We start from the raw sequence: 24,370 nt of genomic DNA, 5'->3' as shown, positions 1-24,370 counted from the left end.
TTAATATTTTGAAGAATGTGGCTATACAAACAGTTGCTGGTCCCCATTGACTTCCATAGGAGAAAAATATACTGGAAGTCACATTCTTCCAAATAACTTTTATTTTCAACAGAAGAAAGAAACTTATTCGAGTTTAAAACAACTTGAGAGAGTAAATTATGACAATTTGAATTTTTAGGAGAACTATACCTTTATTGTTAATAAAACAACAAAATGCAAAGAGAAAATCACTCACTGCTCTTGACTGATAACTTTAATAGTAGCTTTAATAAGTATCAATTTATAATTTATACAGTGAAGTCTATGTTTTGTTTTATTTTCATATTTGTTAATTTAATTACTTTCTTCAATGCTACTGTTAAATACACCTGTAGCTGAAAACAAAGCACTGTTTATTTAATTTGTATATTAAGTTGTGCGTGTAATGTGTATCTTTGATCTTAATATTTAATAACAAAGAAAATAATGACAAATATTTTTTATCTTCGCCCCGTCTGCCATTCTTTTTTATTTTATATTTTGTTACCTAAGGCTTTGTTTTTAAAATATGGACATTAGTTTGGCTGTAATGCTCAGTCACAAAATAGTAAAACCAACATAAAAAAGAATCGTGATAAAATCGTTAATCGTGATTTTCCTGAAAAAAATCGTGATATGATATTTTTACCATATCGCCCACCCCTACTTAGAGTCATCTTTGAGTAATTGATATCATGTATTTATAATTTCTGAATTGGATTTTAATCATTTACTTGTGTAATTGGCATGATACATTTTTACCTGACAAATAAAATGTTATATTTGAATTATTCTGCATTATTCTGAAATCATTATTCCTAGTAGATTAATGTGTAGTCTGGTGTTTCCGCAAATCTCTTCCAGGATAGATCAAACCGAAGGCACTAATGAATGGAGCATGGAGCACATCATTAAGGAGCCCTTCCGATTTCTGACTATCACTCAGCACGTTGCATCTTGCAACTATTAAAAAAATTACACCTTTTGGGAAGCATAGGGCGAACGCTTAAGGGTAAAATAGTTGCACTGCATCCTCTGACTATTTCAGAACTGGCTAGTTTGTGAGCGTGAGCGCACATTCGCGACATGACGTGATGTCTCAAAGCGATACCGGGTCCTTTAATGAATGAATAATTGAAAATATGGGATACCCATCTAAATTAAATCATAATCAATATTTATGATTATTTTCTAATAAGAAACACAATCTAAATTTGATAATCATTTGAAATTGGAGTCAGATTAAGCGAAGAGCTAAAGTAATATTGAAACTAAATTCTAATAAATTAAGTGAACTTCACTGGAGCGCTGAAAAGACATACACGCATTATTCCTTCGGCCACACCGTTGGATTCCTTCATTGGGCCAATGGCTGGTCTTTACATTAGTATGAGATTTAAACAAAACTGAAGAAATCAGGATGGGGGTAAATACTTTTGCACAGAATTGTATGAACATATCACTGAATTTTCTTCTCTTCTCTTCACTGTAATCTGGTGTTTAATGTATTTTTGTTCAATTCTAGGAGGAGCTCAATACAGCACTGAAGTCCTTACAACAGAAACTTCAACACAATGAAAAAAAGAAAGGAGAGTTTGAGGAAACAGCTCAACACATCAATGTGAGGAAACCGAATCAAGAGTCATTTTCATTACAGCTGGAGGATCACTTTATACCGTTATAAATTGATATATATAATATAATGGATTCCAGTTGATTATTTCTGTAAATGACGAGCAGCTTCTGCTTTTGGATCCGATATATGTCGGGTATCCGAGATGTGTGTTGATTGAGATGATTGAAGTGAATGTGATTTGATTTCAGTCTCAAGCTGAGCACACAGAGCGTCAGATTAAAGAAGAGTTTGAGAAGCTTCATCAGTTTCTCAGAGACGAAGAAGAAGCTACAATCACTGCACTGAGAGAGGAAGAGGAGCAGAAGAAGCAGAGGATGAAGGAGAAGCTGGAGGAGATGAACACACACATCTCAGCTCTTTCACACACAATCAGAGACATGGAGGAGATGATGAAAGACAATGACGTCTCGTTTCTAAAGGTCTGATTTCAGATCATTGGTTGATCATTGGTTCATTGATTGAGTTCTTGATGATAAATGGTGTGTTTGTTCTGCAGGAGTTCCCAGTCTCAATGGAAAGGTAAGTGAGCTGCTCGTATCTCTTCTCTCAGTGGATCTGAACTCATATTCACTGCAGTTCTGACTCCTGAATGTTCCTCAGAGTCCAGATCTCACAGCCGGATCCACGGATGAGTTCTGGAGCTTTGATTCATGTGTCACGTTATCTGGGTAACCTGCCGTTCAGAGTCTGGAAGAAGATGCAGCGCATTATCCAACACAGTGAGTCTGACTACAGGAGATCTGAGCTCTCACACATACACTGGAAATGATTAATGGGTGGCGAGTGAAGCCCAATTTATACTTTTGCGTTAAACTCATGCCGTAGCTACGTCATAGGCTGTGTGTATCACGCGTAGCCTACGGCGTACCCTGATGTGCACCTCTCCAAAAATGTAATAACGCATTAATTCTACGCGGATGCAAGCGCTGTGATTGGTCTACTACAACCGCTCCCTCGGGTTTCACATGCTCCCTATGCATGTGTAATTGCATGTCAACGCGGACAAAGACGCAGGAGTATAATTGAAAACCAACACATAGCATACAGCGTAGAGGCTCCGCCGTAGGTCCGACACAGAAGTATAAATCAGCCTTTAAAGGTTCTTCATGAGACAAACAGATAGATAGATCAGAGATAGATCGGTCTGCAGTGGGACCGGAACCCAGTGAAACCATGTTGTGTCTCTATGTGGGGGTACCAACTCAGTTAATAATGTTGGGTTAAAAATAACACAACGGGTAGCCCAAGTATGGGGTGATATAGCACCTTCCCAACTGTGGGTTATTTTAACCCAATGCATTGGGTTAAAAGCCAGTTGGGTTAAAAGTAAAAAGTAAACTATTTATTTTTATTTATGACATTAATTTAATAAATAAAATATGTTTTCAAATACAGCTTGTTTATTTGTATAAAACAATAAATATGTCTCAACAAATATATTTTTTAATTACAAACTAAACATTGGGGAGTCTAGAATTTAATGTAGATATACATAGTTGTGTACATAAATTCAAAATACACAAGTGTACATATAACATACGTATTTAACCCAACAGTTAACCCAACAGCCGGGTTATTACTAGAAATTACCCAACGATTTTAAAAATGACCCAACATTTTTGGAAAATAACCCAACATAGTGACCCAATATGTGTAACCTAACGATTTTTACTGTGCAAGTCTTAACCTGCAAATGAAATAGAAGTTTATGTTATTGTTCTTGTGGTTATTATGGTTATATTTAAAGGTACACTGTGTAGGAAATTCTCCCATTTAGCGGTGAAATTTTATTTTGCATTCAAACGAATAGTGCTCTCTAGCGCCTAACTTTTTCAAATGCGTGTTGCAAATACGGTAGCCATTATGTACCAAGAAGCTATGGCAAATATGTCTACCAATAGCACTTCATCAAGTTTTCTTTCGGGTGATGAGGTTCATTATTTCAAACAAACTACAACTTGACACACAATGAACAAACAAATGTTACAGTATGAATCACATGCATGAAATGCAACCCTTATTACATCAAACATTGCCTATGCTGCTATTCATCAAAGAGCCTGTCTAGCTTTTAACTATACATGTTCTACTGTTATGCTGCCAATATCATAACGTACACAACCAAGCAATGAAAAAAGCTTGTAATTTAGACCGTAACTTTGACTTACCTGTCGAGAAGAAAGCAGGCAACTTCAGCATCCCTTTCAAAGTCTTTCTCCTTCATTATGGTCCTACATTATGAAGTACCGTGCAGTGCAGCCTTTCAAATTTGCCGGGGCAGTGACTAGCGCCTCTCAATGATCTCCTTGTCCGTTTCAGCTGGTTTCAGTCACGTGATGCTGACGGAAACGTGTTGTGTAAACGCGTTGAGGTAGCCTAGTGCTTTGTGTCCCTCTCTGCTATTATAGGATAAGTCAGATCATTGGCAGAAGTAATTTTACACCAATGAGGACATATTTATGAATAAAAACAATGATTTTAACTAATAAAATACTTAAAAAACTACACAGTGCATCTTTAATGAAATTATTTGTATAATGTTTGTTTCAGTAAAAGGTTACATTAATGTAAATATCTTAATGTGGAAGATATGTAGATGGTAAAACGTAGCTATTAATGGTGGTGCCCGATAAAGGGGCAGACTCTGGCCTTTAAAAGCAGCAAAACAGCAAAACCAAGTCGAGCAGACGTGGTACTGCGGTGCCGTGAGCTAAAAATTCTGTATATTGTGGATACTCGTGAGTTTGTGTACATATTTGTAGTTATATATCTTTGATTTACTTTGTTGTTTTATTTTTGTTGGTTTGGTACTTTGTTTTACAGGACTATACACGTGTATATACAGTCAAACCAAAAATTATTCAGACACCAGAAATATTGTTTTATATTTTTTTACTAGTGAATAAAATGAAGCATTGCTTGGTGATTGGTTGAGCTAAACTGGTATTATCTAATTGTGTAGTTAAATTTAACAGCTGACAGATATTCAACATAATTCATCTGTGAGACAGTCTAACAGAAGGATGGACAAAACCAGTCAAATATCAACTGATTTCATAACTTTGAGTCATATGTCACGTTACTTGTATATTTTATATTTTATGACAATAACTTGTCATATTTGATCACCATTTTCTAAACTAGTGAATAAACTGTGATAATATGAGGAATGTTGAAGGTGTCTGAATACATTTTTCACTACTGGATTATTGGATTTTTCGGTGCACTTGTAAATAAACACCACCATACTCTGAAAAGTACTCACGGGTTGAGCCATCATTTTTTTATATTTTTCGGACCTGAACACGTCTGCAGTTGACTCGAGGTGACCCAGTTCGGTCCTGTCAAAGGTCTACTGGATAACACAGTTTAATTTAGTCTAATGGGCTTCTGTCTGTTTAAATGTGAATATTTGTAATCAGTTTGGCTCATTTGAACATTCTTTCAATGGCAGTCTGAGATTTTTGATCGTCATTTTTTGGGAGACTGTAAGTCTGATCAGTTATAAAAGATAAAGCAACCCGAGTCAGAGCAGTGTGAAAGTCTGAGCCTAATTTGGTGGTTGTTAGGAGTTACAATTGGAACATTTAGCCTCAGATTAATAATAATAAGTAGTTTCTCAAACCAACATAATTAGTTAATATGTAAAAAAAAATGTTATTAAAGGTGCATTAAGCAACTTTTCATGTTAAAAATACCCGTTTTTCTAACCCATACATGCTTAAATAATTGCCTGATGGGCTGAATGAGCCCTTCTATGATCTCTGCGATTGCCTCTATAATCCTGTACAGTAAAATAAATAAGAGGGATTCGGGACGGAATCGACTGGGCGTGACGTCATGCGCGTTCACGCTCACCTGGCTATGTCTGGCAGGTTTGTGTATTCGCCGCCATTATCCGCATCAGCGAAGACAACTCAAGCGACTTTGGCAAAAGTAGAAGATGGATTCAAAGAGACCGGCTTCTAGTTCATCCCAAACCCCAACGCAAACTCCACGTAACCGCGTGCACAACTCTGGTTGCAGTTTCGCGTGTCGCCAGAAGGGGGCATAGTTCTGCAAAAACTCAGAGACTTGCGCAATGCACCTTTAAGTCAAACAGAACAGACAGTCAGAATAAACTGTTTTGAACCAATACAAAGACAATAAGTGCCAATGAAATGAAGATGATCAGATGCTGCAGAAGATCAGACACACACTTACAGTTTTTCATCTACAGCATAAATCTCAACAGATCTAATGTATTTATTAGTATTTTAACTCTTGATGGGACACAATGTCTGAATCGCATGTAGTTGATGCTGTTAAACACTGATGATAAACATTAAACTAATATCAGCACTGACAGTGATCAGAGGAAAATGTCTGATGTGTTTGATCACAAAGTGTCATAATTCATAATAATTTGTGTTGGGTTCACTCTTGATGATGATATGAAGATCAGAATAAAAGCATCTGTTGATTGTGTCTCATCAGCTCCTGTGATTCTGGATCCAAACACGGCTCATCCATGTCTCGTCCTGTCTGATGATCTGACCAGTGTGAGAAACAGCGGATACTATCAACCTGTTCCTGATAATCCAGAGAGATTTGACAGTTATGAGTGTGTTCTGGGTTCAGAGGGGTTTAACTCAGGAACACACTGCTGGGATGTGGAGGTTAAAGAGTGTTTAGAATGGAAAATTGGAGTAACTACAGCATTAAACCAGAAGAAGGGATGGGATTTCTTCAACAGTGATGTTTGGTGTGTGGATTATGGATGTGTTATTGAGTCTGGATTTCGTGTTGAACAGAACCTTGATCGTGTGAGAGTGTATCTGGACTATAACAGAGGAAGGGTGTCATTCTCTGATCCTGTAACTAACACACATCTACACACATTCACCACCACCTTCACACACACACTCTTTCCATTCTTCTTGAGTTTAGACTCTCTGAGGATCTTACCGGTCAATAGTCAGTAACGTTACTTCTGTAGATCTGGATCTTCCTGCTTTCATGCATCGTACTTTGGTAGTGTGGTGGATTTTTAATAAATAAGATAGTAAACAATTTTTTTTAGAGCTAACCTGTGTTAAACTTCTAACCTGAATCTAACCTGTGTTAAACTTCTTACCTTAAAGGACAAGTTCGGTATTTTACACTTAAAGCCCTGTTTAAAGATCGTATCTGATGAAATAGAACGGTTAAGATTAAAATTTGGACACATGCTCCTGTCCCGAGAATTTTAGGTTTATTTCGCTTTTGTGGACCTATTTTGCCAAACGCGTCACACCTGTGATTCTTCCGTTGAGAGCTTGAATAATAGACACTCCAGCCCAGTTGGTGGCGATAATGCACCTTTGCCAATTGCAAGCAAACCACGGGCATTTCATTGAATACACAGAAGAAGCAGAAGAAGAAGCGGCGGAGTAATACCGTAAAGGTGCTGCGGTCTCACAGCACGTCCTATGGAGTCAATGGAGTTGGACAAAAACTACGATAAAACCTGTTGGAATGCATCTTTTTCAGCGATTTTTGAGGGAACATATCAGTGAACACCCCTGACCACTCGGTGAGTTTCACGTCTTTGTAAACGAAAGTTTAATGTGTTTTTAGGACGGAATGTTCCAGTGCATATAGACAACCATTGTGGAGGTGGGGGGGTGAAGCGAAATAAACCTAAAATTCTCGGGACAGCAGCATGTGTCCAAATTTTAATCTTAACCGTTCTATTTCATCAGATACGATCTGTAAACAGGGCTTTAAGTGTAAAATACCGAACTTGTCCTTTAATTCAACCTGTTAAACTTTTAACCTGACTTCTCCTTTGGGTCTAACATTATGACAAACTTTTACCTGACTTCCTCTTCTAGGTCTAACAATATAACAAACTAAATTTTACTTCTTCTTTTAGGTCAGGTCTTACTAACCTTTTGATAAAGGTTGAACACAATGTCACCAAAACATTCTGTTCTTTGCCTGCATTATGTCATGATATATATTGAGTAATCAACTGACTGTTAACCCTTTACAATGTTTTTTTTTTGATGATTTTGCTTATGCCAGTAATAGAGGGTAAAGAAGGGAGGGGCTTGCTTTACCAGTTTAACCAATCATAAGCCCCTTTCACACAGAGATTCCGGAAAATACACGGATAAAGTGACACGGGATTTGACCCGGGTTCGTTTGATTTTGGTTCATTCACACTGCCAGTGATTTTCCGGAATCAGAGAGTGCGTTCACACACAACCCGTAAAAATCCCGTAAAGACACGTGACATCGACGTGACATAATGTCTCAGCAGCGTCTTAAGTTTGCTAATGAGCTGCGATTTCTTTCTCGAGAAACCACGCTTTTGCATTTTTTTTCTCTAATTCGATCATAAACTTGCGCATTACGTACCGTTTCATCGCTAGCAAACGATCCCGGCTTCAGCGTCATCACTACGACACGGCATTATTACGGCTTTTGTTCACACAGCACGCGTTCCGGGACTGAACACGGCAATGTTACTAGGTCCCCAACCCGGCATCGATGCTGGCATCAATCCCGGGTCGTGTTTGCGTTCACACAGAAGGCGCTCTGGCAATTTGCCGGGATCATCGCGCTGTGTGAAAGGGGCTATATTGATAGAAGGTGACATGTTAGTCACGCTGATTTTATTTTGATGTGTCTGTCTTTGTCCTATAAAACCTGATGTATTCTTTTGCTTGGGTGAGATTCTCTGAGAATTGCTCGAGTACTCTCCCGGCCGTAAATAAAGAACTCAAAGGACATTTGCTGAAGTCTGTCTGTCAATTGTTTCTCACAGTAAACTACCATGCAGGCTAGAATTTCGAAACATTATTGGATAATTCTTATAATTTACATTTCTCTGGGCCAATCGGAATCTTAGCACTTTTTCTCTTGGCCAATCGGAATCTTAGCACTTGCGTCATAATCTTGAAGCACACACACCATGACACACACAGCAGGCTTGTTCGACTTCATGCAGCTCTGCGCAGACCGATCGGCGGCTGACTTAAAGCAGTGCATGCCGGATAGAAATTTTGTCCGACTTGATACAGCGCCGACGCCACGTGACTGTGACGTATGCCATCAAAGTACCGCGAGAGCAAATCGAGAGTAGCCGGAGAACTCAGCCAGCGCAGCTTCTCAAGAGCGGCTGCACTGGGCTGCACGTGGGCTGATGACGACACAGCTGTTCCACGATTGGCCGGATTCACCGCATGACAACGATCACGTGTGTTTCGTGTTTATTCGAACACCTTTAGTTCCTCTAAAGCTCTCAAATCAGTTTATTATAACAGTGAACACTCTTTTCATGTCGTTGTCATGTTATATTGTGTCATGTTTATCAAATTAAAACTGCTTAAAAAACGTAGACTCCACTTCATTGATAGTAGCTAAATGTTGAACTTTATTCTTGTTCAAACAGACGCTGTATGAAGCAGTACATAAAGTATTGAATGAAAATGTCTCTGAAACATCTGTGTATTATTTGGCAAATATTGCATTTATTTCACTGCAGCTGGGGTAAAGTATGCAAACAACACGTGAGCTGTCACTACGGGGACCAGAGAGTGTCCGACTTCACGTCTCCGTTTGCAGCTCCTCCCCGCCTGCACGCGGCTACTCTCGCCGATCGGTTACATCCAGCCGCAGCCGATGTCGAACACACCTAGCGTCAACAACAGCTGAGCTCGCCATTTGCCTGGCTACCGTGCGAGTCTAATGGAAACTCACGCATGAATTTTCCTGCATTGAACTTGTTTTAGCGCCCGCCAAAGTGAATTTTTGTCCAGCCAAAGTCTTATTTGATCGGTGAGTAATGTAGATGAACGGCTGCGTTTGTGACAGGGCGCATGTTTTAACTAAAAGAACGACCAGAGAGAGAGAGAGAGAGCCGGTCGCGCGCGCGCACTCTCTGTGTAAACGACTGTGTTGCTCTCTCTCCCTCGCACATATTGATCAAAATAAATCGACACGGTGGTGAAAGGTCGGAAGACCAAAGTTTCGTGTGGAGCATTCGGAGATTTTTTTTCCCCTGAATTATACTGCTGGCCTGGGTGTGAATTGTGCTAAATAAGTTTCCTTATCTTCTCTGAAAAGCGTTCCGGACATTCAGCTGACATAAAACAACACTTTAATTAAACGAAATAAAACTATACAGTGATGAAATGTTTTCTATGTTGACAACTTGACACAAATCTTGGATGTCCATGTCCTAACTGCTGGGATAATCACACAACGCGCCTGACACGTCCAGTTCGCGAACTAATAATGACTCCTTTGAACCGATTCATTTTAATGAATCGTTAAAACAACTGATCTTTCCAACAGTGAACTCAGGAGACGTCTGAATCGGTGTATAACTAATCAGTAACACTTTACAATATGGTTCTATTTATTACATACATTATATAAAAAGTACAGTTTGCTAACTCAAGCTTAAACTTTAAAATAAATAAAACCACTTTTTTTTTTAAAAGCATTTTAAACATTTTTCCACACAGTGCTATCAAGAATCGTTAAAGAATTGGATCGATAATCAGAATCGTCAGTGGCATTATTATTGATAAAATCTTATCAAATCCCATCCCTATGTGAAGACAGTAAAATTATAATCAAACATTAAAGAACATACATGTTTTTTAATATTTTTTTTTAAGAGTAAAAAGATGCTAACATGAGGTCTTATTGTGTCACTGTCAGTCTTGTTACATCAGTGCAAAACTAGGGTATGCAGATTAATTATTATTATTATACATCATTCATCAGCATGCATTGATTAATCCCATGGCATGTATAAAAAAAAAAAGTTAGTCTGCACCCCCCCCCCCCCCCCCCCCCCCCGTCACCTTTTTTAGTCTGAGGAGTTTGCAGGTCTGATTATGTACGTCGTGAAGAGACTGGTGGAAAACTAATGTGGCTTTCGGTTTTAAAGACTAATTTGTCCTTTAATACAAGAAAAAGGACTCCTACTTTTGTGATCATCAGTTGAATCTGGTGTCATTAGATTTTGAGATATATAGATAACCTCAGAATTGATCTTCTGTCATCGGCTTTAGAGAATCAGTCCATCACCGTATTTAAGTGTCAGAGCAATGTTGGGGAAATGTCTTAAGAGTTTAGTAGTAGAGCTCTGTCTGCTATTGTAGCTCATCTGTGGTTGTTTCTTTGCTCTTAGTTGATCCACTACAAGAAAAAAAAAATATGAAGATAATCACATTTCATTGAAAATAGTCTTTCAATAAAATATATATTTGAATGATATAGGAGATAGGAGCAGGAATGAGGAACTAGAACATAACTGTGATCTACAGTCTATGGAAGTAAAGAACTGCATACATTGCGTTTTTTCAAGGTTTCCTGGATTAAGACAAAATTAAGTTTTTTTTTCTCTCTTAATTTACTGAACTGCATTCATTTTTGATGAACATTCCTACTCAGTAATTTTTTGGAATTTGAAAACAAGACATTGAACTTGAAATTGAGAAACTGAGGTTGAGTTTCAGAAGTTGATATTGGGAAATTTTGACTTAAAGTTTTTGTATTTATCATTTATTTGAAATACTGTGTGTTACTGTCATTATTTGTTTTTCTTTTGTTTTTCTTTCATTTTTTCAATTTTTTAAAAGATACAACTCATGCAAAAGAGCAAACAAATAGAAAAAATACACTTACTTTTTCATTAATTAGCTGCATTCCTGTGGTCTGAGTGGTTCATTTATTTCATTCTTTCTTATTAACATCTTTGCAAATTTTTGCTTCAGTGAGTCGATCCAAATCTTCTGATTCTGGTCCATAGTTTTGATTTTATAGGATCTAGTTACTGAGCCGTGTGCTACAGCAAGAACATGTAAAAGGCCTGGAAATCCAGTGGAAAGGTCCTGAGGACACAGTAAAGAAGATGAGTGACCAGATGGCAATCCTGAGGGAGAAACAAGAAGAGTCGGAGCGGTACAGTAGGAGACGGAATCTTCGTCTTCTGAATCTTCCAGAAAACAGCAACGAGGATGTGAGGAATGAGGTGCTGGAGATTATTGCGGAAATCATTCCAGAGGAAAAGAGCAGGCTTGGATTCATGGTGGACACTGTGCACAGGGTCGACGCCAGAGAGAGGATAAAAGCACACGTCCAGTCATCATTCAGTTTACCATGCGCACCTACAGATTAAAACTATGGAGAGCTTCCCTCAACGCTGATGTCATGAAGAGAAACAACCTCCGGATGAATGAGGATTTAACCCAACAGGAGAGACAATGCAGAAATAAACTCTGGCCTCTTGTGAAGCAAGCGCGTGCTGACGGAGAGACAACGAAATGGCAGGGTCATGCTGTCATCATTAAGGGTGTGAGACACACCGCATCACTTGTTAAACTTCCCTTAATGTGAGGTAAAATTTTCAAGTTAATTATAATCCCACTCAATATTAATGGGTTTATTTGCTCTCCTTGTATACAATGAAAAGAGCAATATGTTCACTCCAATAATTAAAATAAGAATTTGAGGAGTTAATTGAGGTAGCCTACTCATGTTCAGAGTTTTCTACTTGGCGGTAAGCTAATCTCTGATGTTTCTTATCTCAGAGTTTTCTTTTCTTTAACTAGTTCGTATAACTTTAACAGACATCCAGTTCAGTTTTTTTTTTTTTTACTTTATGAAAGACTTCCATTTTAGTTCCTTAAAAATAATATGTTTGAATGTCAGGGGTATTCGTTACAGCACCAAAAGGAAATCAATCTTTTTATTCAGTAGACGAAAAAATGCTGATGTGATATTTGTACAAGAGACTCATTCGGTGGACAATGATGTGAAGTTTTGGAAAGCACAGTGGGGTGATATATGTTATTTCTGTCATGCCTCTCAACAGTCAGCAGGTGTCGCCATTCTACTTAATACATTTAAAGGATATATAACTGAATCAGTGACCTCAAATGAGGGTGGATGGATAATCTTCGTTTTCAAATTAGACAATTCCTTCTTTATAGTTTGAAATTTATATAACTATAACAATACAGCTCAAGCAAAAATAATGCTTTTACAACTTTGTATGAAACTTGAAGCCTTTAAAAACAAATATAAGGATGCACACTTGATTATTGGAGGTGATTATAATGATGCTCCAGATGATCTTGTAGATAGAGTACCTGTAAGATTAATTGTGAACAACTGGCAATTATAGATGTTTGGCGTTTTTTTAAACCCTGACATTAACGAATTTACCTGGAGCAACGTCAGTAGATCCGTACAGTCTAGAATTGATCTATGGCTTATATCTCCCTGGTCTGCAGTTTGTGTCAGAATCATCACATATATGCCCCATTTTCTGATCATAATTTAATTTCAATCCATTTAGCAGGAACAAAACAACAAAACGGTAATATACGTGGTTATTGGAAACTAAATAATAATTTATTAAAAGATGATGAGTTTTGTGATTTAGTAAAAAAAAAAAAAACAGTAAAAATCATATTTTATAATAACAAAATTAATAACATACAAAAATGGGAATTTTTCAAAAATGAGAGAAATAGCAATTAAACGAAGTAAAGTTATATTAAAAAAAGGAATTAGTATTATGGATAAATTAAATGTTTTAATGACTAAGGCTAATCTTTCAGAGGAAGAAGAAAAATTTAATGAAAAAATTAAAAGAGGAAATAGATAATATGTATATTGATATGGCTAAAGGGGCATTTGTAAGGTCTCGAGCAAAATGGCTGGAACAAGGGGAAAGAAATTCGATTTATTTCTTTGCTTTAGAGAAACAAAATCGCAAGAGAAATAATTGAACTACTCTTAAAACTGATAATAACATCACCTCTAATTCTTTAGACATTTCGAGATATGTTGGTTGTCATGATTCCGGCCTTGTGTTCCCCTTGTCTTTTGTGGACTTTTATGTTGTTAGTTGTTGAAGTCTCTATGAAAATTGTTCACAATTGCTATCCAATTAATTATATACTTGCTAAATTTAATAATATTATTTCCCCCTTGTGCTCCTTTTGTTGTCAGTTTGAAGAGACAATCATTTGTTTTGGGACTGTGTGTATTGGTACGATCTCTGTTCTTGTTCAGAGGCTCAGGGCATTGTTTAGCTATAGAAACAGGTAGATGGAGTAGTATACCAATGACAGAGAGCACCTGTATGATTGTAATCTAACTAATACCTCTGTGATTGAAGACGGGAAGCATTTCTTGTAAGACTTTGTACATGGATCTGCGTAAGAAATATTTGGGTGATCTCACACTTGTCGGTGAAGTTTGTCCAAGACCAGCCATCATCGTCTGGGTCGTGACACACCTCCCTGCTACTCCGGTGAGCCTACTGAGTGCCGTGCATTTCTTACCCAGTGTGAGGTGGTGTTTCCCCTTCAGCCTGTCACGTATGCCGCCGACAGTGCCAAAGTTGCGTATGTGGTGTCCCTTCTTACGAGTCAAGCCCGGGATTGGGGAGCGGCAGTCTGGGAGGCGGGGGCTGATTGCTGTGAACAGTTTGATTTATTCAAGGAGGAGATGTTGAAGGTTTTTTACTGTTCTGTCTTTGGTCGCGAGGCTTCTCGCCAGCTGGCAGCACTTCGTCAAGGAAGGCGCTCCGCGGCTGATTATGCCAATGACTTTATCTGCCACCTGTGAGTGGAATGAAGCAGCACTCACGGCACACTTTTTGGAAGGTTTGAATGAGGAGCTGAAGGATGAGATTTTTGCACAAGAGTTTCCCTCACACCTGGATGATCTGGTTGTCACGATACACACACGGGAAAAAGTAAGATCCAATCGCAGTATTTATTTGGGAACTCCATACTCACAAACTAGTCCAGGCAAGGGTCAAAATCCAATAAGGCAATCCAAAAACAAGGAACAAGCAAAAACAGACTTCCAGGAGTGGTGTGACAATATACAAGGACTCCGTGACAAACACTAAACAGACAAGGTATATATACACAGATACTAACAATGTGATAGGGAACAGCTGAGTGCAATGATCAGTGATGAGTCCAGACAAGGATTGTGGGAAATGCACCCCCTACGGAGTGGCTACCAGATGCTCCAAGACACACAAAAAAAACTAAACAAGAGTCCAGGAGGGAGGTGGAACGGTGGAGGATCAGCGGGAGGGATGGGGGGCCAGGTCCATGGAGGGGTACAGGAACAGGGTGATGGCTTAGCCGGCGGCCAGGGTGAAACAGACAGTCCATCGGGCGGCCAGGGCGAAGCAGACCGTCCATCGGGCGGCCAGGGCGAAGCAGACCGTCCATCGGGCGGCCAGGGCGAAGCAGACCGTCCATCGGGCGACCAGGGCGAAGCAGACAGTCCATAGGGCGGCCAGGGCTGAGACGACAGTCCATCGGGCGGCCAGGACGGAGACTTTCCCTCGGGTAGCCAGGATGGAGCAGGTCGTGCAGGCGGCCAGGGCTGAGACGACCCCTCGGGCGGCCACGGCGGAGACGACGCCTCGGGCGGCCACGGCGGAGACGACGCCTCGGGCGGCCACGGCGGAGACGACCCCTCGGGAGGCCACGGCGGAGACGACCCCTCGGGAGGCCACGGCGGAGACGACCCCTCGGGAGGCCACGGCGGAGACGACCCCTCGGGAGGCCACGGCACAGGAACAGGCCACGGCACAGGAACAGACACCGGCTCAGGAACAGGCACCGGCTCAGGAACAGGAACAGACACCGGCACAGGAACAGGCACAGGCTCAGGAACAGACACAGGCTCAGCGGTGGCCATCTTGTCCAGAGACACAGGCTCGGCGGCGGCCATCTTGTCCGGAGACACTGGCTCGGCAGACGTGACGTGAACAGTCTCTGGATCGGCAGACGTGACGTGAACAGTCTCTGGATCGGCAGACGTGATGTGAACAGTCTCTGGATCGGCAGACGTGACGTGAACAGTCTCGGGATCGGCATAACTCCTGTGTCTCCTCCATGCATGCAGTACAGCCAATGCATAAAAAAGGAAGACAGCCCTCTTAGCCGTGGCAGGACTGATGGTGGGCTGCTCCGGGACGATCTCCGGGATGACAGCGGGCTGCATGGGGACGACCTCCGGGACGATAGCGGGCTGCACGGGGACGGCCTCCGGGACGACAGAAGGCTGCAAGGGCACGGCCTCCGGGACGACAGCGATCTGCTCCGGGACGGTCTCCGGGTCATTAGGGAGGCAGGAAGTCTTCCTCCTCCGCCGTGTTCGGGAGCAAGTGGATGCTGCTGTCTCCCCGGAATCCACAGGGAGCGCAGCACTCTCCTCAGTGATACGAGCCCACAAAGCAAAACACTCAAATAAAGTCATACGAGGCTCCGGCTCTCCGGCTCGAGAAATCCCACTCTGCTGCATTCTCTTCTTCCCAGTAGTAGGGGGAAGGATACGGAAACCCACACTGCTGGATCTTGACATGACGGAGTCCTTCTGTCACGATACACACACACAGGAAAAGGTAAGATCCAATCGCAGTATTTATTTGGGAACTCCGTACTCACAAACTAGTCCAGGCAAGGGTCAAAATCCAATAAGGCAATCCAAAAACAAGGAACAAGCAAAAACAGACTTCCAGGAGTGGTGTGACAATATACAAGGACTCCGTGACAAACACTAAACAGACAGGGTATATATACACAGATACTAACAATGTGATAGGGAACAGCTGAGTGCAATGATCAGTGATGAGTCCAGACAAGGATTGTGGGAAATGCAGTTCATGAAGTAATGGTGACAGTATGGGGAAGAGACATCTAGTGGACACCCGGGATACACAAACCAGACACTGTGACACTGGTGGAATTAGCCATTTGTATTGACAAAAATTAAGGTTTTGATCTGCACCGACGTGCATTTCATACCGTGACATTTCGTCGCCACATGCTCGGTAAAAGAGAGAGCTCGCCAGTAGTTCACTACTGCAAACACCGCTCATTATCCCCATCTTTCAAGTTACGCAGCCATTCTTCGCTGGGGTACCACTTCTGTCACCTGCACATCTGCTTTAATTGACTCCGAGGCTGAGGGTAACTTTCTCAACGAGACGTAAGCTGTTGAACACGGTTTCCCCCTTCACGAGTTAAAAGAGACTTCTACGGCTTTCGCCCTGGATGGCCGCTCACTTTCTAATATTCATTTGGCCACCGCCCCAGTGAGTCTCACCACGTCTGGCAACCACCAAGAGACAATTGTCTTGTCTCTGCTGATCCCCCTGTTTCCTCTTTGTCTGTTTTTCAGGCAAATCGATTGATTGATCTGGCGTTCCGGATAAGTACCACGATCTGCGAGTGGTGTTCAGTCGTTCCCGGGCCGCTTCTCTCCTTCCCCATCGCCTGTATGATTGTAGGCGCGATGATTTGTGCGTTGTGTTCTGTCTGTGCCCAGCAGAAGTCCGGTAATTCGCCTCCTGATGGTCTGCTTCATCCCCTCTCTATTCCCTCCTGCCCTTGGTCCCATATTGCCCTAGACTTCGTCACGGTCCTTCCCCCCTCCAGCGGCAATACAGTGATTCTTACTGTCGTTGACCGATTTTCTAAGGTGGTTCATTTCATACCTCTCTCTAAGCTTCTGTCGGCTAAAGAAACTGTGAGGGCGGTCGTGGACCACGTCTTCAGGATTCACTGGCTTCCTTCTCATGTGGTTTCGGACAGGGGACCCCAGTTTGTCTCTATCTTTTGGAGGGAATTCTGCCGACAGATTGGTGCCACTGCCAGTCTGTCATCAGGGTTTCACCCACAGAGTAATGGCCAAACTGAGCGCGCTAATCTGGACCTCAGTCGATGCTCCGCTGTTTGGTGGCTCATAACCCCACCTCCTGGTGCGAGCAATTGACATGGGCGGAGTACACTCATAATCCTCTGCCGTCGTCGTCCACTGGCCTGTCCCCATTTTCTTGTTATCTGAGCTACCACCCGCCTCTGTTTCCCTCTCAGTAACCTGATGCCACCGTTCCCTCGGTCCAGGCCTTTATACTGCGCTGTTGTCGCACTTGGAGGAGGGTGAGGTCAGCTCTTTGCCGAACCAGGACAGAGAGTTTGGCTCTCCACACGCAATTTACCCCTTCAGGCGCCCACTCGGAAATTGGCTCCCTGTTTCATTGGGCCTTATGCCATCATTAAAGTTATCAGTCCACTTAACAGGAGCTCTTGACATCAATGCATGAGCAAACACATGAGCTCTGTGATCAGCTGCTTCCCAGGCACATGAATTATGTTCATACACATTGTAGACTCTTTTGAAGGTAGACAGGGGTCATCATAGGCACTCTGATTGGTCTTTGGCCCCATACGCAGCAGAATGTGGTGCACTGTGTGTTGTGACACATTCCTCTCATGTAAAGCGACCTTAGGCGCTATATAAATAAAACTTCTTCTTCCCATAACATCATTAAAGTTGTGTGACTTATACCACACTAGACCTTCTGTTGTTTCGGACCAGACGGGATAGCCTTCATTGCCCTCGTCCATCGATGAGTCTTGGGTGTCCAACACCTTGTCGCCGGTGTGTGTTCGTCCCTCCTTGGACACTGTTGGTAAATCCTCACCACTGCTGACCGGGAGCGACACACAAGCCTTGAGTTTCAGAGATACTCTGAGCCATTCACCTTGCCATAACAATCTGGCCCTTGTCAAAGTCACTCAGATCTTTATTCCTTTTTGATTTGAGCATGACAGAAAATTAATGTTGAATTTTATGATTGGTGTTTTTGATGTAAACTCCCTTTGCGCTCTTTTTTAGTTTTTTAGATATTTATTCTGTTGTACAGAACAATGGCCAACTACTGTTGTTTTTATGTGCTACATAAATAAAATTTGATTTGATTTGATCATGACAGACCTGGAGAAACTCTCTGACAAATAAAGAACAGTAAATAAAACACGTATAAGCATTTTGAAGTTGTTTATAATTAATAGTTTCTTTTGTGTTTTATTCAAAGTTTTACAGCATTATTTTTTAATATTTCATTGCATGTCCATTTTGAATACATTTTACCTGATGAAATTCTGACGTTCCTGTTTGACCTGTTTGTACACACCCAAAGGTGATCATAAACTCTTACAACACTAACCAAGAAGAGACTGACTTGTTATTTCGCCTTTCTGTCACACCGACTTTGTCTCAACAAAAGCAATAAAGAATAAGCAATCAATGGAGAACAAAGAGAAAAACTTTACAGAAGAATTTTTGTGATGTTCATTTCTGAACAGACAGCAGATCTTTGATTCCCATTGTGATTCATTTTTGAAAACCGTCGTTCAGAAAGTGAAAGTAAAGTTTAGTTTGCGAGACTCAAACGGTGAAAATGGCTTCAGCAGCTGAAGATGATTATATTTGTCCTGTTTGCTATGAAATCTTCAATGTTCCTGTTTTTCTGTCCTGTAGTCACAGTATTTGTAAAGAGTGTCTACAACAGTTCTGGAAAACTAAGGAAACTCAGGAGTGTCCTGTCTGCAGGAGAAGATCCTCAAGAGATGATCCTCCAGTTAATCTCACGTTAAAAAACTTGTGTGAGTCGTTCCTGAAGGAGAGAAATGAGAAACGTTCATCAGGATCTGAGGAGATCTGCAGTTTACACAGTGAGAAACTCAAACTCTTCTGTCTGGAGGACAAACAGCCGGTGTGTTTAGTGTGTATTAATTCACAAAAACATGACAATTATAAATTCAGACCCATCAGTAAAGTGGTTTCATTGTATAAGGTAAGACAAATGTTTCTTGTTTCACATGTAAAGAACAATAATTAGTCATAAACATAGATATCATCACATTCATGCATTACTATTTCAATGTCATTTTACTCAACTTTATATGACATTTACTGTGCTGTAAAAGTATTTGCCCATCCTGATTTCTTATGTTTTTGTGTCTCATACTAAATAGTAGAGCCTTTTTCATAGATATCATTATTTTGTAAAAAAAAAAAAATAAGAGCACAATTGAGCGGACAACTTTAGTTCAGCCTCACTGGAGGGTTTTCAAGCATGAACTCCCTGTTTAAGGTCCTGCCACATCATTGATTTCAAGTCAGGCCTTTGACAAGGCCACTCCAAAACTGTAATTGTGCTTTTTTGAGCATTGTCTTGTTGCTTGAGCTTCAGTTTGCAGACTAAAGATAGGATATTGTGCTTTAGCATTTTCTGATAGAAAATAAGAAAATTCAGTTCCTACGATGTTGTTCTTGGCCCTTTGGTGACTTTGAGCCACTTCTGGGAAGGTTTTACTGTGCCGAGTTTTTTCCATTTGGATATAATGGCTCTCGCTGTGGTTCTTTGAGTCCAAGAGCCTTTGATTGAAATACATCCGTCTGTGATGAATTACAAAGCTATTTCACCGTCTTCATCATTATTCCTGGAGTTTCTTTCACCTTTGTCAATAGTGTGTTACTGTTTAAGACCTTTTAACCAACTTCATGCTGTTGAAAAAGTCCTATTTAAGTGTTTATTTGATTGAACAGGGCTGCAGTGATCAGGACTGGTTGTGTTAGTCCAGCTGAACAACATTATAAATACAGTTTCATAGATTTGAGGAATTAGTAACTATGGGGCCAAATACATTATCACGCAGGCCCAGTTAGTATTGGATAACTTTTTTTGCTTCAGTAAATAACATTGTCATTTACAAACTGTACTTTGTGTTCACTGAGATTGCCTTTGTTTTGTGGTAAGTTTTAATTTCGGAATCAATTTAGTATGAGATTTACACAAAAACAGAAGAAATCAGGGTGGGGGTCAATACTTTTGCACAGAATTGTATGATCATATCACTGTATTTTCTTCTCTTCACTGTAATCTGGTGTTAAATGTATTTTTGTTCAATTCTAGGAGGAGCTCAATACAGCACTGAAGCCCTTACAACAGAAACTTCAACACAATGAAAAGAAGAAAGGAGAGTTTGAGAAAACAGCTCAACTCATCAATGTGAGGAAACAGAATCAAGAGTCATTTTCATTACAGCTGGAGGATCACTTTATACCGTTATAAATTAATATATTTAATATAATGGATTCCAGTTGATTATTTCTGTAAATGACGAGCAGCTTCTGCTTCTGGATCCGTTATATGTCGGGTATTCGAGATTTGTGTTGATTGAGATGATTGAAGTGAATGTGATTTGATTTCAGTCTCAAGCTGAGCACACAGAGCGTCAGATTAAGGAAGAGTTTGAGAAGCTTCATCAGTTTCTCAGAGACGAAGAAGAAGCTACAATCACTGCACTGAGAGAGGAAGAGGAGCAGAAGAAGCAGAGGATGAAGGAGAAGCTGGAGGAGATGAACACACACATCTCAGCTCTTTCACACACAATCAGAGACATGGAGGAGATGATGAAAGACAATGACGTCTCGTTTCTAAAGGTGACAAATCAATCTGGCTTCATTCTTTGTGCAGAAAACAACTTGTATAGAGAGACTCATTGACAATGAGAGTGTTTGATAAGATATTAAAATGTTTTCAAACTCTATATTTTCCAGAACTTTAAGGCCTCAATGGAAAGGTAAGTGAGCTGCTCGTATCTCTTCTCTCAGTGGATCTGAACTCAAATGCACTGCAGTTCTGACTCCTGAATGTTCCTCAGAGTCCAGATCTCACAGCCGGATCCACGGATGAGTTCTGGAGCTTTGATTCATGTGTCGCGTTATCTAGGTAACCTGCCGTTCAGAGTCTGGAAGAAGATGCTGGAAACTGTCCAACACAGTGAGTCTCAGCAGATTTGACACCAGTGCAGAAGATAGTTCACATATAAACACAACCAGGGCCTGAAATTAACACCCGACCACGCGCCAAATGCGGGTGAATTTTGCAATTGGCAGGTAAAACTGTCAATCTACCTGCCACATTGGCGGGTAGCCAATGAGAATTGAGTGATTCATTAGTTGTTTTTTTTGCGTCTGTTTTTTTTTTTTTTTTTTGTCCGCTATTTCGTTGGATTTTAGCTCAAAATGTGGCGGCACATTACTGGGGTAAAGAGGCCATCTGAAATGAACAACCAACAAAAAGATGAGGATGAGTCAAAGAAAAGTAAAAGACGACGTTTTAATACAAAGTGGACAATTGGCGACAACGGCAAGGTTCGTGAGTGGCTGATTTATGACAGCAGTACAGACGAAATGTACTGCAGTGACTGCCGTATGTATGGCTCAGAAAGCGAAGTCAAATCCTTTTGTAATCGGGACTAAAAACTTAAAATTAGAAGCAATTAAGGACCACGAGTCATCAAAAAGCCACCTACACACGATAAGTTGCAAAATATCAAAGACTGCGCTTCCGGAGGAGGCCGCTGCGGTCAAGGCACTGACGTCCATGAAAGCAGCGCAGTTTGAGAAGATGCGACTCCTGTTTCGGAACGTTCACGCGATCGGAAAGAAGATGAGGCCCTTCTCTGACTACGTTTGGATGTGCGAGTAAGTATTAAACTGTTGGTGAGATGGGATGAGATGAGATAAAGCAAAGCTGACGTTGGTTACGGTACAATGACAGTTACACAGATGTGTGTGCGTGTGTATGTTGGGAGTTGGGAACCAGTGAGAAAATGTCCGGTACCCGGTAACTTTACCAGTAATATTATTATTAATTTAGTTCTGCTTAACGGTTCCTGAAGGCTGTAATTAACAGTTGCCAGGAACTGTCTACTGACTAAATCAGCCATCAACACAGCCGTTTGTGATTTGTTTACATACGAGCTGCGGTAACTTAGGTCTATATCTGTTGAGTTAGCACGGTGTGTGTGTGTGTGTGTGTGTGTGTGTGTGTGTGTGTGTATACGTGCGTGCGCTGGCATGCATGTGTTATCAAGCTAACTGTGAATTGTCATTGTTTCTGTAGGGTGGTTGGCGGTCCAGTCTCAAATCATGTGAGACATTGTCTGACCTGCTCTTTGTCCATCTGTCCTCCCCCTCAATCAAAGACTTTGACCCTAGCACAGCAGTTGAGATGTGGCATGCCAGCAGCATACGGTCAAGGAGACCAGACCTCATGGAAGATGCAGCTGCAGCAGAGGTGGAGGAAGAGGAGTGCATCTGCTCCTTTTTTGTGGACTCAGATTAGCAGCAGTCAGTATATATGACTATGACATATGACTATGGCTGTTACACAGCAAATCAATGAATAAAAAGATTAAAAAAATTATAGTCTAAGAGTTATTATTACTTATAATGATTTCGTTAATAACTTGACAGCACTTAAATGTGTATTCTTACAAGTTAAAGAGCAATGTTTGTGTGATTTCTATTTTTCACCTTTATGAAAAAAAAAAAAAAAAAAAAAAAAACTGGCTGGTAAAAAGTTACTGTGGCAGGTGGTCAAAAAAGTTTACTTCAGGCCCTGCACACAACATTAAGATTTGATAGAAATATATTTAATAATCACTTGAATTACCAAGTGAATGTAAACTGTATTTCAGAAAATCATCAGATCATACAGCGAACTCATAATGAAAAGTCTATTCCTCATGGTTTATGTTTATGTATTAGGATACAATAGTGTTTTTTGAATACTGATATTAAACCTGAAGCCTCAATCCATTCTGACAGTAACTGAAAGACCATTGTTATGATAGCATGATTTATGATCTCTTTCAACAAAGTCGTTATATGTGTTTTATATTTAAATACATCATATTTCATCCTGTAATCTGATGTTATTCTCTTTGCAGCTCCGTTGACTCTGGATCCAAACACAGCATATCCTCGTCTCACACTCTCTGCTGATCTGACCAGTGCGTCGTTCAGTGATGGAGATAAAACACTTCCTGATAATCCAGAGAGGTTTGACAGGTGTCCATGTATCCTGGGATCTGAGGGCTTTAACTCAGGAACACACTGCTGGGATGTGGAGGTTGGAGACAATACACTCTGGAGTCTTGGAATAACAACAGCATCAAACCAAAGGGAGGGACTGGATTTCTTTGAGTCTAATGTCTGGCGTGTGCGGTACATGGACAGCGAATACATCTCAAAATCCCCAGAGCAACCCCTCACTGTCTTCACTGTTAAACAGAAGCTTCAGCGTGTGAGAGTTCAGCTGGACTATGACAGAGGAACAGTGTCATTCTCTGATCCTGTAACTAAAGACTGTCTGCGCAGATTCAGGACATCCTTCACAGAGACTGTCTTTCCATTCTTATGTAATGTCTGCACAACTTCTCCTCTGAGGATCTTACCAGTTAAACTGTTTATTACAGCAGAAAATCACAGTTAAATCTGATTCTGCTTCTAGATTAATACAGTTTTGCAAATTATGCTTCAATAATAACACTGTAATCACAGGGTTTCATTGATCAATCACACTTCAATGTAAAGTTTAGAACCAAATTAACCCTTGTGTTTCCTTAAGGACATGTTTGTCTCTTTCAGGTTTAAAAAAAATATATATATATATATATATTTTTCCTGTGTTAATGCCAACTGCATCATTTTTGGCACAAGTGTGTATTTTTATTAGAATTTTCTTCTTCCATTTCCACATTGTACACAAAATATTTACACTCAGGACCTTCAGGACAAAAATGTCCCCATTGAAACCCATTAAAACTGCCAATTTCTTATATCCCAGGGCCATTTAACTATAAAATGATGCAGTCTTTGTTAATAGACTTTTGTTCTGTTGGCAAGGCTTTAAAATAAAAAAAAACTATTTTTTTTACAAGATGGTGCCCGTTCTCAGGTTTGGAAACGAATTCTCGCTTTTTTCCTGTTTTCTGCTTCTGCATATTAGAGTCAATTGACCCTTCGCTTACCCTGCTGTGCATGAAC

General features: G+C 40.5%; 1 protein-coding gene across 1 annotated transcript in view; it reads left to right on the top strand.

Moving 5' to 3' along the window:
• Positions 1-23,962, top strand: part of LOC309505300 (uncharacterized protein) — a gene marked incomplete at its 5' end in the record, with an annotated part of 38,273 nt that extends 14,311 nt beyond the window's left edge. The window contains 19 exons of the mRNA XM_082178676.1: positions 1,544-1,639; positions 1,843-2,073; positions 2,151-2,173; positions 2,255-2,373; positions 6,131-6,610; positions 7,551-7,555; positions 11,490-11,735; positions 13,827-13,961; positions 14,021-14,136; positions 14,210-14,408; positions 15,584-15,896; positions 15,997-16,082; positions 16,862-17,441; positions 18,904-19,322; positions 20,445-20,540; positions 20,744-20,974; positions 21,092-21,114; positions 21,196-21,314; positions 23,272-23,962. Of these exons, the coding sequence (XP_082034802.1) occupies positions 1,544-1,639; positions 1,843-2,073; positions 2,151-2,173; positions 2,255-2,373; positions 6,131-6,610; positions 7,551-7,555; positions 11,490-11,735; positions 13,827-13,961; positions 14,021-14,136; positions 14,210-14,408; positions 15,584-15,896; positions 15,997-16,082; positions 16,862-17,441; positions 18,904-19,322; positions 20,445-20,540; positions 20,744-20,974; positions 21,092-21,114; positions 21,196-21,314; positions 23,272-23,816 (4,062 nt within the window). The 3' untranslated portion in view covers positions 23,817-23,962. The remainder of the gene's footprint in view (positions 1-1,543; positions 1,640-1,842; positions 2,074-2,150; positions 2,174-2,254; positions 2,374-6,130; positions 6,611-7,550; positions 7,556-11,489; positions 11,736-13,826; positions 13,962-14,020; positions 14,137-14,209; positions 14,409-15,583; positions 15,897-15,996; positions 16,083-16,861; positions 17,442-18,903; positions 19,323-20,444; positions 20,541-20,743; positions 20,975-21,091; positions 21,115-21,195; positions 21,315-23,271) is intronic.
• Between the last annotated feature and the right edge of the window lie 408 nt (positions 23,963-24,370).

The sequence above is a fragment of the Leuciscus leuciscus genome, assembly GCF_965113295.1.
Source record: "Leuciscus leuciscus genome assembly, chromosome: 8".
In the NCBI taxonomy this organism is placed as follows: domain Eukaryota; kingdom Metazoa; phylum Chordata; class Actinopteri; order Cypriniformes; family Leuciscidae; genus Leuciscus; species Leuciscus leuciscus.
Note: the sequence above shows the minus strand (reverse complement) of the source record. Positions and strands in the feature narration are given on the sequence as shown.